This window comes from Schistocerca piceifrons, chromosome 8 (genome assembly GCF_021461385.2).
Source record: "Schistocerca piceifrons isolate TAMUIC-IGC-003096 chromosome 8, iqSchPice1.1, whole genome shotgun sequence".
In the NCBI taxonomy this organism is placed as follows: Eukaryota; Metazoa; Arthropoda; class Insecta; order Orthoptera; family Acrididae; genus Schistocerca; species Schistocerca piceifrons.
In genome coordinates, this window is record NC_060145.1 from 17334315 (window position 1) to 17348639 (window position 14325).

The 14325-nt window shown below is 44.7% G+C and overlaps 1 protein-coding gene across 2 annotated transcripts in view; it reads left to right on the forward strand.

The window, feature by feature from the left end:
• The first annotated feature begins 1256 nt into the window (after positions 1-1256).
• LOC124712495 (UDP-glucosyltransferase 2-like) overlaps positions 1257-14325 on the forward strand; it is a 101709-nt gene continuing 88640 nt past the window's right edge. The window contains exon 1 of one of the 2 annotated variants that reach the window (XM_047242788.1): positions 1257-1396. In XM_047242788.1, the coding sequence (XP_047098744.1) occupies positions 1391-1396 (6 nt within the window). In that variant the 5' untranslated portion in view covers positions 1257-1390. Of the gene's footprint in view, positions 1397-12549; positions 12623-14325 lie in introns of those variants that run through there. The other variant, XM_047242789.1, reaches the window with a different exon arrangement.

The following is a 14325-nucleotide window of genomic DNA, read 5'->3' on the forward strand; positions in this document are numbered from 1 at the left end:
GGAAGCGTTGTCAATGATAGAAGGTGATCAACAAATGAGGGACATTACACTACATGCCTTAATTGTTCCACCTTTGATAGAAGATCTAGAGAACACTCTGAATCTTCTAGAGAAGGTCTCCGCTACATCGCTGGATATATTGCCTCCAGGTGCGTCTCCATTGACAAATCACTTGGTCATCCTAGTGGTAAGACACTCGAAGTGTCGAAAGACCATGCAAGTTCTGGGTGGATTGAGAAACTGTCTCGTGGTGGCTTAATCATCCCTTCAGATGAGTGGTTTGATGTTGTTAAGCAGTTAGAGGTGCTTTTCTTAATATTTTCATGGCAGCAGTCTGTAAAGACGGCAATGTGATCAGGAACCTGACGAGACTTTTAATTGGGAAGTTTCCAACTATTCCTCAAGAGGTCATCACAGTGTACGCTAAAACCAGAACCCTCATCCGGATAAGGCACTTCAACACATCTGCAAAGGCACAGAGGGCCGAACAGCAGCAGCAGAAAGCACCAGAGCTTCTGCAGTCCCCTCCAGATCTGATTAAGGTATTCAAATTCTTCTTAAAATTTTTGAATGTGAGTTCATTAAACCGGGCTTACGTATCATTATGTGTAGTAATGTCTCAACTAACTAGACGTACGGTTGCTGCTTAATACCTGCATGATAAAGATGGTACACACATTGCCGACTGTGATGCACAAAATGTGTTTAGTAAACTGAAAGCTCTTGTAATTGTTGCATTTCCAGTACTATTAAAAATTGTAAAATATATAAAAAGGGACTCAAGCATACCAGATTGTTGTTATCTAACAATATAAATTGAGGGGGAGCCACAAATCTGTAGTTTTACTTTTGTCATTACTAGAGAGGCAATATAAGAATTTCACAGTCGTAGCAGGTATTAACATTCAGTCCCTGTATTGGTAAGCTTCGATCGAATCCATAATTCATTATATTGCCCTTCACTTTTCGTAAATTAATGTTAGTTTGAGCGCAATAGTGCCGCATGCGAACGTCTCGCGCTGCTGACGCTTCTCGATAGTGACGTCACTCGGAAGCGCCCGACCGCTGCCGAACACGTGGGCCCAACCTTCTACGTAGCAACCTTGGGCAGAATGAGCTGGCCAGAAGAGACACTGGCTGTAGGTATGAAGTGAGCGCTAACTGACCGGTCTCCCGCGCTAGCGACACGATTGGTCAGGTGCTTTCCGTCCCAACACTTGCTGCGCATGCGCATGCGAACCTGAGGCATACCGGCACACACACAGACACACAGATATCTTTAACTGATACACTGGCCGACTGAAGCAGCGCCGTGCAATACCAAATTACACGCGTTCAGTTGCTGACGGCGTGGTAGCATCGCTTGGATTCAGTCGGCAAGACCTGAAAAATGAAGGTAAGTAAGCGTCTCATTTCCTGCGCTCTACCTGCGGCTTCTTGCGGACGGAATATACGCACTATAAGGTTTTTATTGCGTGGAGGAACTGCTTCCCACATGCGTTTCATTATTTTTCCACAGCCTTCCAATACTGGGTTATCGTTCTCTTCCACATCATAGAACTTCATCGTCTGAATTCAAATACAGCATGTCCTTTTCAACGATAATATTCCGGTGTGACAGCAGAACAACTCTTACATGTTCTGTGTTTACATTGAGCACATTGAGAGAACGCTTGTATCCAGAAACAAATACAGGCCTGATCTGTATTGAAGCTAGCAATTTCATTTTCGATGTATTATCAGTAGGTTACTTTTTTAGATTCATAATGTGTTTATTCGAGTTAAGTGTGTTCTCTACTTGAAGTTGCAAACAGTTTGTTCAAAATGTTTACATCGGAAAACAGAATTGTAGTCCAAGACTAAGAGAGGGATGGAAAACTTTAATTGTATTTGTGTCTTCTACGACAGAAGTAAACTCAGTCTTGCATATTATCCGTTCCCGCATTCTGCCGGAAGATAATTTCGTAGTATAACAGGCAGTTAGAGGCGACTCTTCATGATCTGATGCGTTACAGGTGAGGTAATGTGATGGGGGATCCCTCTGAATCTCTTCCTACATGGCCGGCCGGTGTGGCCGTGCGGTTCTAGATGCTTCAGTCTGGGACCGCTCGACCGCTACGGTCGCAGGTTCGAATCCTGCCTCGGGCATGGATGTGTGTGATGTCCTTAGGTTAGTTAGGTTTAAGTAGTTCTAAGTTCTAGGCGACTGATGACCTCAGATGTTAAGTCGCATAGTGCTCAGAGCCATTTGAACCATTTATTTCTCCCTACATGTTTAGGTAAATTCTCGTGTTGAAAAATTGTATGCTTGACGTTCACCTGAGAAAACAAACTTGTGTTCCTCCTCCAGCGAATGAAGCAACGCACGAGTAACAGCGGAAGTTTCAAAATGCGTCTGAAAAACAAATAGTAAATTGGCTATAACAATATTCTGTTAAGACATTGAAAAGAAAATGCTGCAAATTAGCAGTGAAATCATAGAAGCAGTTGACTACTTTATGTGTTTAGGGTGGTTGAAGACAACAACCAGACGCTCAGGAAATGAAGTAAACGGAAGACTAAATATGGTGTACACTGCTTTTCCTAAACAAAACAGTCTTCCCACAATAAAACGCGTAACATGTGGCAAAGGCAGAAGGTACAGTGGGTCTGTAATATCAGTTTTGTCTTTTGACCATGAGTCATTGAGTTTTTATACGACAACCGCATGAAAACGGAGAGATTCGTGTTGGTAATGACAGGCAGTGAAGAGAAGAATAAATAGACTGCATCAGTGTACAGACTACAGTGGAAGCCTGCAATAAAAATGAAACGGTTTTAGGTGGGATAGCTCATGTAGCCAGGCGGGTTTATGATGGACGGACTGATGTAGTTCTCTCGTGCATTCCACGAGATACGGGAAGGTCGCCATGTTACTGATGACGAACACCTTATGAAGAGTATTTTGCTGACATTACGAAACATGCAGTATGTGAATAGTTGGAGGCCGTAATACATGGGAAAGTGTCAAGCGGGTTCTTGTCGAACAGTGGGTGTCAGGTAAATGACAATTAATGTCTTCACTTATTACCTGCTGCCATTTCATTTCTCTTCCTTCTACGACTTCATACAATCATTTCACCTTTTCCCTAGAGTACGATCATTTCACCTTTTCCCCAGACATGCGTTTGTTATTCTTTCCGATAAGTGTGACTTTTTTTAATGAGTATTTTCGTCATGGACTCCCGGTTTGTTTCTGTTGTATGTTTTTGCTGCAGCATTCACTGAAAGAATTATTTGCATAAAAATGACAGTGATTTCAAATAATGCTCATTTACTTAAAAACGTACTTTGAAAAATTAAGGCAATAGTTTTCAAAGTAAGTTAAGTTTAAAAAAAAAAAAAAAAAACTTTTAAACTTAAATTTCAGTTTGAGTGAGGTGAGTGGTACTGGTTCACATTTTCGCAGATACGAGACACTTAAGACACGTATTAGGCTGTATGGGTGAAAATTGACTTTCCATGGCAGGTTCGCTATGAAGCCTGTTGGAATATTTATTGTTTGTTCAGACGTAAGTTCAGAATCCTGTTTGGCACATATACAGGGAGACAATTACTTAATTACACGAGAAAAAGGGAAATTAGTTACGGACTACGGCGTGCACGCACTTTATTCAACGTGTAAACGTCACTAGAGATGTTCGGATTTAGGGTATGACATGTCCGATATGCCTGCCATCATTGGCGATGATGTGGAGCAGACGAATAGCGAAATTCTTTATGACCCACGTAAGTGTCGGAACATCGATGCTGTCGCTGTCCTCCTGAACGGCTGTTTTCAGCTGAGCGATGGTTTTGGTCTTATTGCTGTACGCCTTGTCTTTAATATAGCCCCACAAAAGGAAGTCGCACATTTTCAGATCCGGAGAATATGGCGGCCAATCGAGGCCCATTCCAGTGGCCTCTGGATACCCCAGAGCCACAGTGCGGTCCCCAAAGTCCTCCTCCAGGACATCAAACACTCTCCTGCTTCGATGGGGTCGAGCTCCGTCTTGCACGAACCACATCTTGTCGTAATAAGGGTCACTTTGAATAATGGGGATGAAATCGTCTTTCAAGGATGAAATCATCTTTCAGAACCTTCACGGACCGTTCGGTAGTCACCAAGGAATATCGCACCGAGCATTCCGTGACTGGACACCGCACACTACACAGTCACCCAGTGAAGGTGAAGAGACTTCTCGATCGCGAAATGCGGATTCTCAGTCCTCCAAATGCGGCAATTTTGCTTATTGACGAATCCGTGCAAATGAAAGTGGGCTTCGTCGCTTAACCAGACCATACAGCGCATACTAATTCCCATCATGCCTGCGGCCAACCGTACAATTTGAACGTCCTAACTCAAACCGTTCAGATTTTATGACTATTTTATTTCGTTTATTGAATAACTGTCACCGTGTATGTAGTAGCGACGTGGTATTTTACAGTCCTTTGAACTGTGCCGGAATCCCGCTGAGGCATACATTTAAATACACAGTTTCAAGGCTTTAGTGGCCACTTGCTGACAAACCGCCTGTTGGCTCTTGTCTCGGGTTCTTCGGCCGACGTCTTTTTGACCGTTTCTCTGACGTTTCGCCAGCACGAGTGTTTGGCGCTGTCCGAGCTTCACCCTCCACTGCCGGCGGCGGACTAGAGCCGACCTCGCGGCCCTTCAAGGGCCTGGCACGACAACGACATTTGTGGTAAGGTCTTATGGGACCAAACTGCTAAGGTCATCGGTCCCTAAGGCTACACGCTACTGAATCTAAATTAAACTCACTTACTCTATGCCCGAGGGAGGACTCGAACCTCCGAAGAGGGGAGCCACACGGACCGTGACAAGGCGCCTCAGACCGCGCGGTTACCCCGCGCGGCTTAAATCCACAGTTCATTTTAAGTTTAATCTGCTGTTCGCCTGGGAAATGGTGATTAAAAGCTTCAAAAAAAGCGTCTCTTATTTTTAACTCCTTACTCTTCTGAAAAGTCCTTAATCGTTCAGAAGCAATCAAGTCCATTGGAACGCATACAAATCACCCAAATATCTGTCATTTTTCCTGCAGTGAGGACGAAAAGTTCTTTCACCCGTCCTATACACAGGAGTCACCTGCGATTTTTTTCCAATCGCTTGCGAGTTTCCGCTGGGCAAGAGATTCGCGATAAATGCAAGGTAAGTAAGGGGCCAATACCGAAGTGAACTAAGTGACATTGCATCCGGACCTGTGGCCTTGTTTCTTTTCAACTCTTTCACTTGTTTCTTTACGGGATGCCTGTTACTATGTTCTCCATGAGGGAGTCTGTACTATTGGTCAAATGGCGGTATGCTGACAATCCTCCAGCGTGAACAATGCCTTAAACACGAAAGTCAGATGTTCAGTATGACGGTGGAAGTTCTCCTACGATCGTTTTATAGACGTACGAAATTCTAATATCTTTTGCCTGTCTACATTCCCGCGTTATTTGTTGTACTGAGAGTGCTTCTTCAGTGTTTTCTGAATTTTGTTATTAACCATGGTGGGTATTCTGCGCCACGAATCCATTCACTCGGCACATACTTCTCCAGGGAGCGGTTTACAATCTGTTTAAACTTTGCCAATCATTCCTCCACGTCCATCATACTGGAACATACCCTCTGCCAGGCTCTTAATTACGAATTGCAGGATACTCGTGTAGATATAGCTGCAGCTATCAATTAATTTTCTAAGTGGGACGTTAAAAACTGCTCATCTGCTCTTTCCAGCAAAAATAGTCTCCTAGCCTTCTTGAATTTATTGATTGTCGTAATCGTCGTTGTTATGATCACATCATGATCACTAATCCCTTTCTCCATATTGACACTGTCGATAAGGCCAGGCCTGTTTATAAGTAAGAGGTCTAAAACATGTCTGTCGCGTGTGGTTGTCAACGTAAATGTTCAAGAAAATTTTGGAAAATTTGTTCAAATCTGCTCCACATGCCTCTCTGTACCACTTGTAATGTGTCAGTAAACTTTCCAGTCTGTACTCGGTATGTTAAATTCACCCCCAACTGATACTCCACGATCAAACTGCTTCCGTCAAAGTGAGCGTAGACTTTCTCGGACTGATTCTACAACTGCTGTGGCGGAATCGGGTGACCGGTAAAAACATCCGATGGTTAACTTGAGCTGACGGAGGTCTGTTACTTGCATCCGGATAACTTCACGGTCACACTCAGTTTCCACCTCGGTAGACGCAGTAATTTTTCGATTGCAATGGACACTCTTCTGTTCTTTCGTCAGCCGTATGTTGGTTGTTGCTTCTTCCTCTCTCGGTGTGGACCATGTGCCAATGTTGGGTCTTGATGTCACGTTGTTTTCTCTTCCTTTCCAAGTCTTATTAGTTTTTGATTTTACTGGGTTTCCTTTTTGATTTCCTCGAGATATTTATTTCTGTATTTCTGTCCTCCGTACATTGAAATACTTCCATCTGTAATACCTTTATTCCAAAACTCTCTCTCTCACTTTTGTTTCTTCTTCCGTTACGACGTTTCTTTCTTAATATTGCTGGACTACTTGAATGCATTTCCTTGCTAACTTTTCTTACCAAAAGTTTTGAAAAAATATGTCAGTGTGAAATTCAAATCATATAATTTACAGCACAGTTTCTGTTGACGGTTGGGAAGTTCTCTCGAGTCCGTCTTGGGAAGTCCAGACATGTGCATTACGGTAGAGTGACTTACTTAGCTTTTCTTTCCAATTTTATCGGTGTAAAATGACCGAACCAACTTAACACGGCTACAGGATCTCAGTGAGTGACTATTCCGCCTTCACTAGGCCACGTTCCTTGTCATTCCATATGCTGCTTTTTTCGGATCTCACTTCTCGAGAATTTCATTTTCCCGGATTGTAGTTCGCTGGTGTCTCTGCTAGTTCGAGTCCTGTTTCTGTGTGTGTTTTCTGTATGTGCTAATTAGTAGAAGAAAATGTGCAGATTACTTGTTCGGCGCTGAAAGGAACCATTCTTAATTCTTATCCTGCAAACTTGGCTGCATTTTGTCTCCACTAGGGGTCTCGTGTAGCAACCAGCTGCCTGTTTTTATTGTCCTAAAAAGACACTGCCCAAGAGGCGTTCTTGTTGCAACTTTCCTCAGACCTAAGGCGTTATTTGTGATATCAGCATTGGTGTTCTGTCGACTGGATGGATTATCGTTATGTAAATAGTATGACTGCATCATCTGTGTGATTCAGTTCCCACTGTAAGTAAGTTTCATTGTAGCTAAATCGATAAGTTTTTGACTCAGGGTTGCTGCTGAGACGCTAACTGTTCTTTACTTCGTACCAACTACAGTAACGATGAAGAGGGGCAGTTAAGCGTTGTCTTGTTGTGTGTATCTTTTTGTCAATCACCTATGCGGATATGGCTTCAGTTATATTTGTAAACTGAGGTGACCAGAGTCATAGAGTACGCCCTGTCATCGATCTGATGTCCTCTTCCCCGACATAGTGCAGCAACTGGATGTGGAATGGTCTCTGCAAGCCCTTCCAAGTCCCCGGCACAAATAAAGCGCCACGAAGCCTCTACAGCCATCCAAGTTGCGAAAGGGTTGCCGGTGCAGCTTGTTGCGCACGAACTGACCTGAAGATTGTGTCCTACGTCGGCCAGTCTGAGTGGCCAAATCACTTGCTCGAAATTTCCAAAACGTTCTTCAAACCGATCGCAAACAATTGTGGCGCGATGCCATTGGGCATTGTCATGCATGAAAACTGCTTTGGTGTTTGGGAATATGAAGTCCACGAATGGCTGCAAATTTTCTCCGAGTAGCTGACCATAATCATTTCCAGTGAATGATCGGTTCAGTGGGGCCAGAGGACCAAGTCCATTCCACGTAAACACACAGCCTACACCATTATGGTGCCACTACCAGCTTGATCAGGGTCTTGTTCACAACTAGGATCCATGGCTTTGTGGTCTTTGCGCACACTCGAACCCTACCGTCAGCTCTTACCAGCTGAAATCGGGACTGATCTGACCAGGCCACAGTTTCCCAGTCATCTAGAGTCGAACTGATATGGTCACAAGGCCAGGGGATGTGCTGCAGGCGATGTGGTGCTGTTAGCAAAGGCACTCGCGTCGGTCGTCTGCTGCCAGAGCCCATTAACGCAAAATTTCGCCGCACTGTCGTAATGGATACGTTCGTCTTACGTCCCAAATTGATTCCTGCGGTAATTTGAGACTGTGTTGTTCGTCTGTTAGCACTGACAACTGCACTCAAACGCCGCTGCTCTATCTATCTATCTATCTATATCCATACTCCGCAAGCCACCTGACGGTGTGTGGCGGAGGGTACCTTGAGTACCTCTATTGGTTCTCCCTTCTATTCCATTCTCGTATTGTTCGTGGAAAGAAGGATTCTCGGTATGCCTCTGTGTGGGCTCTAATCTCTCTGATTTAATCCTCATGGTCTCTTCGCGAGATATACGTAGGAGGGAGCAATATACTGCTTGACTCTTCGGTGAAGGTATGTTCTCGAAACTTTGACAAAAGCCCGTACCGAGCTACTGAGCGTCTCTCCTGCAGAGTCTTCCACTGGAGTTTATCTGTCATCTCCGTAACGCTTTCGCGATTACTAAATGATCCTGTAACGAAGCGCGCTGCTCTCCGTTGGATCTTCTCTATATCTTCTATCAACCCTATCTGGTACGGATCCCACACTGCTGAGCAGTATTCAAGCAGTGGGCGCACAAGCGTACTGTAACCTACTTCCTTTGTTTTCGGATTGCATTTCCTTAGGATTCTTCCAATGAATCTCAGTCTGGCATCTGCTTTACCGACGATCAACATTATATGATCATTCCATTTTAAATCACTCCTAATGCGTACACCCAGATAATTTATGGTATTAACTGCTTCCAGTTGCTGACCTGCTATTTTGTAGCTAAATGATAAAGGATCTATCTTTCTGTGTATTCGCAGCACATTACACTTGTCTACATTGAGATTCAATTGCCATTCCCTGCACCATGCGTCAATTCGCTGCAGATCCTCCTGCATTTCAGTACAATTTTCCATTGTTACAACCTCTCGATACACCACAGCATCATCCGCAAAAAGCCTCAGTGAACTTCCGATGTCATCCACAAGGTCATTTATGTATATTGTGAATAGCAACGGTCCTACGACACTCCCCTGCGGCACACCTGAAATCACTCTTACTTCGGAAGACTTCTCTCCATTGAGAATGACAAGCTGCGTCCTGTTATCTAGGAACTCCTCAATCCAATCACACAATTGGTCTGATAGCCCATATGCTCTTACTTTGTTCATTAAACGACTGTGGGGAACTGTATCGAACGCCTTGCGGAAGTCAAGAAACACGGCATCTACCTGTGAACCCGTATCTATGGCCCTCTGAGTCTCGTGGACGAATAGCGCGAGCTGGGTTTCACACGACCGTCTTTTTCGAAACCCATGCTGATTCCTACAGAGTAGATTTCTTGTCTCCAGGAAAGTCATTATACTCGAACATAATACGTGTTCCAAAATTCTACAACTGATCGACGTTAGAGATATAGGTCTATAGTTCTGCACATCTGCTCGACGTCCCTTCTTGAAAACGGGGATGACCTGTGCCCTTTTCCAATCCTTTGGAACGCTACGCCCTTCTAGAGACCTCTCGGTCGTTAAGTGGAGGCCTACGGCCACTGAGTTGTCTGTGGCGACACGTAATGCCTGAAATGTGGTGTTCTCAGCACACTCTTAACACTGTGTATCTCAGAATATTGATTTCCCTTACCATTTCCGAAATGGAATGTCTCATGTGTCTAGCTCCAATCACCATTCCACGCTCGAAGCCTGTAATTGCCGTCGTGCAGCCACAGTCAGGCCAGAAACCTTTTAACTCAAATCACCTGAGTGCAAATGATACCTGCGTCTATGCACTGGCATTTTATACTTTGCGTGCGCGACACTACCGCCATCTCTACACGTGGATAGCGCTCTCCCCAGTGTACGTCATTTTGGGTCCATTTGCTGCCAGTTCGGCTTCAGCACCAGCACCTGTTTCCCGTGACTCTGTGTGATCGGATGACGGTTAGCATTCTTCGACGTGAAACGGTGTGGAATGCCTTACGGTAATCTAGGAAGGCGCTGTGTCATTCTGTTAAGCTGCACCCGTTGTTTGTTACAAGCCGCGTCTGAATACGCCGGTTTGTAGCAGCTGACGGACGACGCGCAGTCCCAGCAGATGGTCGCCCGTCTATGTCATCGAGGCCGATGATTGGTACTGCCTTCTTTGCCTTTCCTAGTCTGCTTTTTATGTCGTGCTTGCCTTGTCCGTCATGCGTTATTTTGCTTCCAAGATAGCAGAATTCCTACAGTTTGTGGTCCCTAACTGAGACATTAAGTTTCTCACTACTTTCATTTCTGCTAGTCCTCATTACTTTGGTCTTTCTCCTATTTACTGTGAATCTGTATTCTGTAGTCAGTGGACTTTTCATTCCGCTCAGTATGTCGCACATGACTTCCCCTCTTTCACTGAGGATAGCAAAGTCATCAGCGAATCTTTATCACTGATATCTTTCCGATCACTACCGATGAATTACGATACTGAAACTTCCTGGCAGATTAAAACTGTGTGCCGGACCGAGACTCGATCTCGGGACCTTTGCCTTTCGCGGGCAAGTGCTCTACCATCTTAGCTACCCAAGCACGACTCACGCCCCGTCCTCACAGCTTTACTTCTGCCAGTACCTCGCCTCCTACCTTCCAAACTTTACAGAAGCTCTCCTGCGAACCTTGCAGAAGTAGCACTCCTGAAAGAAAGGATATTGCGGAGATATGGCTTAGCCACAGCCTGGGGGATGTTTCCAGCGGAATTAAAGCTGTGAGGGCGGGGCGTGAGTCGTGCTTGGGTAGCTCAGTTGGTAGAGCACTTGCCCGCAAAAGGCAAAGGTCCCAATCTCGAGTCTCGGTCCGGCACACAGTTTTAATCTGCCAGGAAAGCTAGAAGCGTCACTTTGCTTCCAAGGTAGCAGAATTCCTACAGTTCGTAGTCCCTGTCATATTTTCTCACTACTTTCATTTCTGCTAGTCCTCATTACTCTGGTCTTTCTCTCAATCTGTATTCTGTACTCACTGAACTTTTCATTCCAGTCAGCATGTCCAACATGTCTTCCCCTCTTTGACTGAGGATAGCAAAGTCATCAGCGAATCTTTATCACTATCTTCCCGATCACTACCGATCATTTACACATTAATTTCACCACATATCTTTTGACTTTTCAGCACTGGTGTCACCCAATAACGACGTTTTTTAGATTCTGTCCCCCTTCATTTGATGGTAAACAATTCTGAAAGTATCTGAGACGTGCGCGGCTCCCGGTCATGCCGTTTATTGCTCGTCATCTTGTTTTTTATGGTTCTGTCGGCTCTTTTTCTTTTAATTCGATTTACTGCCGACACTAGCTTGCTGGTTTGCTTGCCCGTGAGTGGCAGCAGCAGCGCGTATCGATAGTGCACCGTCGTACTATCTCTGGAGCAGTATTTCCGGGCCGTCGTGTGTCGGGAGTTCAATCGGGGACGGAGCACCAGTGAGTCGCGGACCTCCAGTACTTGCCGACCGCTGGCCACACACATGAGCTGTCCGACGGAAGGAGATTGGAGCGGGAACGACCGGTGGTTGTGCATTCACTTGGTCGTCTCACTGGACGACAAGTATTTGGTCTTTTGACCGTTTCTGGGCCTCGTCAGTTGGTCATCTTGCCGGATGTGGGTCGGTTCCTTCCTCGTGCAGAGATGTCGTCGCCGATGAGCAAGAGTTACTTTTGTGGCGGTGTTCGTAGCGACAAACAATTCGCTGTAGAAACGGCTTACGAAGTCACCGCCACACTTTTAATAGCGGGCCGACCGGTCCGCTGGAACAGTGAACAGAAAGATGAAAACCCAAACACTCTGATTAAATAAAAGTCGGTACTTATCTTTATTAACGAAGATACAGAAACACAGTAGTGAACTCGGTGTCTACAGAAATCTGTCTAGTTCGAGTCGGAGCGGCTAGGTCAGCGTCGGCTGACGACAAACAACAACTCTGCTGCGATGAACACACAACTGACTAGCAAGTACACAATTCGGGGGCGAGTATACAACTGAGCGGCGAATACAGAACTGTCCTAGCGCTCGCGACTCCAGCGCTTAAGAAGCCAGAAGCCAGCGGTGGCGCGCGCAGACTTGCGGCGATTTCCTGTCTCGCTGGCGCTGCTTATGCGGACGGCGTCCGGACTTTGATGCTGCCAACCTTTTGGCAGCGGGCTCGGGTGGCATTACTGGCTAGGATATAACAGTTACCTCTGCATGGTTGGGTCCGAGCCAGTGTGCCCGGGTCGTCGTGTCTCCGAGTTCCGAACGGGCATCAAAATGAGTCGGGTTGGAGCTGCAGTGAGCTCCGGACAGCCAAGAGTCGCCCCACCGTTGCCGACACTCGTATCTTGAGTGGGGACGACCTTGGCTGGTCGTTCGGCCGGTCGCCTCATCGGACGACGTGTATTTGGTCGCCGGCCGCTTATGGAAAGTCTCTGTGGGTGACTTGTCATTTCTCCTTGTTGTTCCACGGTGATTGTCGGAGTTCTTGGTGCAAGCGTTTACGTGCGACTGTGAGTAGCTACTGTTATTTCCGCTGAGCAGATGAATGCTGTCTGCGTACTGGATTAGTCAGTCGGTCGGTTGCGACATGGGAATTGATCAGGTTGTTGGCTGGTTCTTCAGCCGTACCTAGGTCATGCTGGCACCCGGTTATTTAGTGTTACGCTTGGCTGCCTGTCTCACCTAAACTGTTGTTAAGAGTTTCCTCCCCAGGCCGACCCTTGGAACACTTCTGAGCACACTGTTCTGTTCTGTTCTTTGTGATTGTGATTTTCTTTTGTCACAAGTAGTGTACCAGGCCTTTTGCGGTGTATTTATTTTGTATGTTCTATGTTGAGTATATGGCCTTCAGCCGAACCATATGTGAAGTATTTTAAGATGAGGCCTTCAGCCGGGTTTTATTTAAAATTCTTGTTTGCTCTCTATTTAGGCCTTCAGCCGCGTTTATTTTAAAATCTGTGGCTTTAAGCCGTAATGTGCAAATTCCTGTCGGTAAGGCTTGTCTTTCATTATCTTGAATTCTTAAAATGGCCGTCAGCCGTACTGTGTAAATGCTTATGTTAAGGTTTGTTTTTAATTATTTTTAATAATTGTTTGGGCCCTCAGCCGTCAAGATATTTCAAGTTTTCTTAAGATGGTTTTCTGTTGTACTGTGTAAATGCTTGTCTTTAAAGGTTCCCTTCTATTATGTATTCACCTGACCAAAAGTCTTGTTCCTCCTCCCACCGAACTTCACTAATTCCCACTATATCTAACTTTAACCTATCCATTTCCCTTTTGAAATTATATTGAAATGTTATTGGGCTTTCAGCCGAGGAATTAATTTAAGTTTTCCTTAATACGGCTTTTAGCCGAAATTTGTAAATGCTTGCCTTTTAAGAATTTCCCTTGCTGATCTGAAATTGTTCTGATCCAAGATGGCCGCCGGGTAAGTGACGCCAGAAACCATTTCCAGAAAGTTAAGTGATTTAGACAGGAATATAATTTAATTTAACGCCGACAACAAATTAAATACGTGCATTAGTGTATCGTTTAGTCTTGCCGTTAAAGGTTTGACTTTTCTTTGCGTATTTTTTCAGAAAACACGAAAAGATCGTAACTTCGCTAAGTCGTGCTTAGGCTTAAATTTTGTAAACGTGTTTGTTTCTTATTTCGCGGTAATTTAACTAGTTTCTCGGTAACAAATAAGTAAACTACCGTAAATAGCGTATAACTTCATTGTTTTAATACAGATTTCAGAAAAACAGCGTAACTTTATATCAGAAACTTGCCTATATACATTTGTTTATAGGCCTAATTCTCGTAACGTTTTTGGAGAATCAAAGTTAAAGTATCTCGTTTAATTGTCCTTTTTTTCATTCCATCGAGTGAAATATATAATAAATAGCGTATACCTTCGTTGTTTTAATACAGATCTCAGAAAAACAGCGCAATTTTAAATCAGAAACTTGCTTATATACATTTGTGAATAGGCTTATTTCTTGTAACGTCTTTTTTGATTTTCGGTAATTTAATTGATTTATTCTAGCTAAAGTATTATTTTTGCCATGAGTGAGAAGTGCCTGACTTGCCGTAGAATCGTTAGTTCCGGGGTTTGGTGTGATGGATGCAGTAGTTTTTTTCACTGGGGGGACTGCAGTGGCGTGGGTGTCGGGAAAGTGGATCAGGCTCATCAGTGGTAATGTAGGATTTGCAGCAGAGATAGGAAGATAGT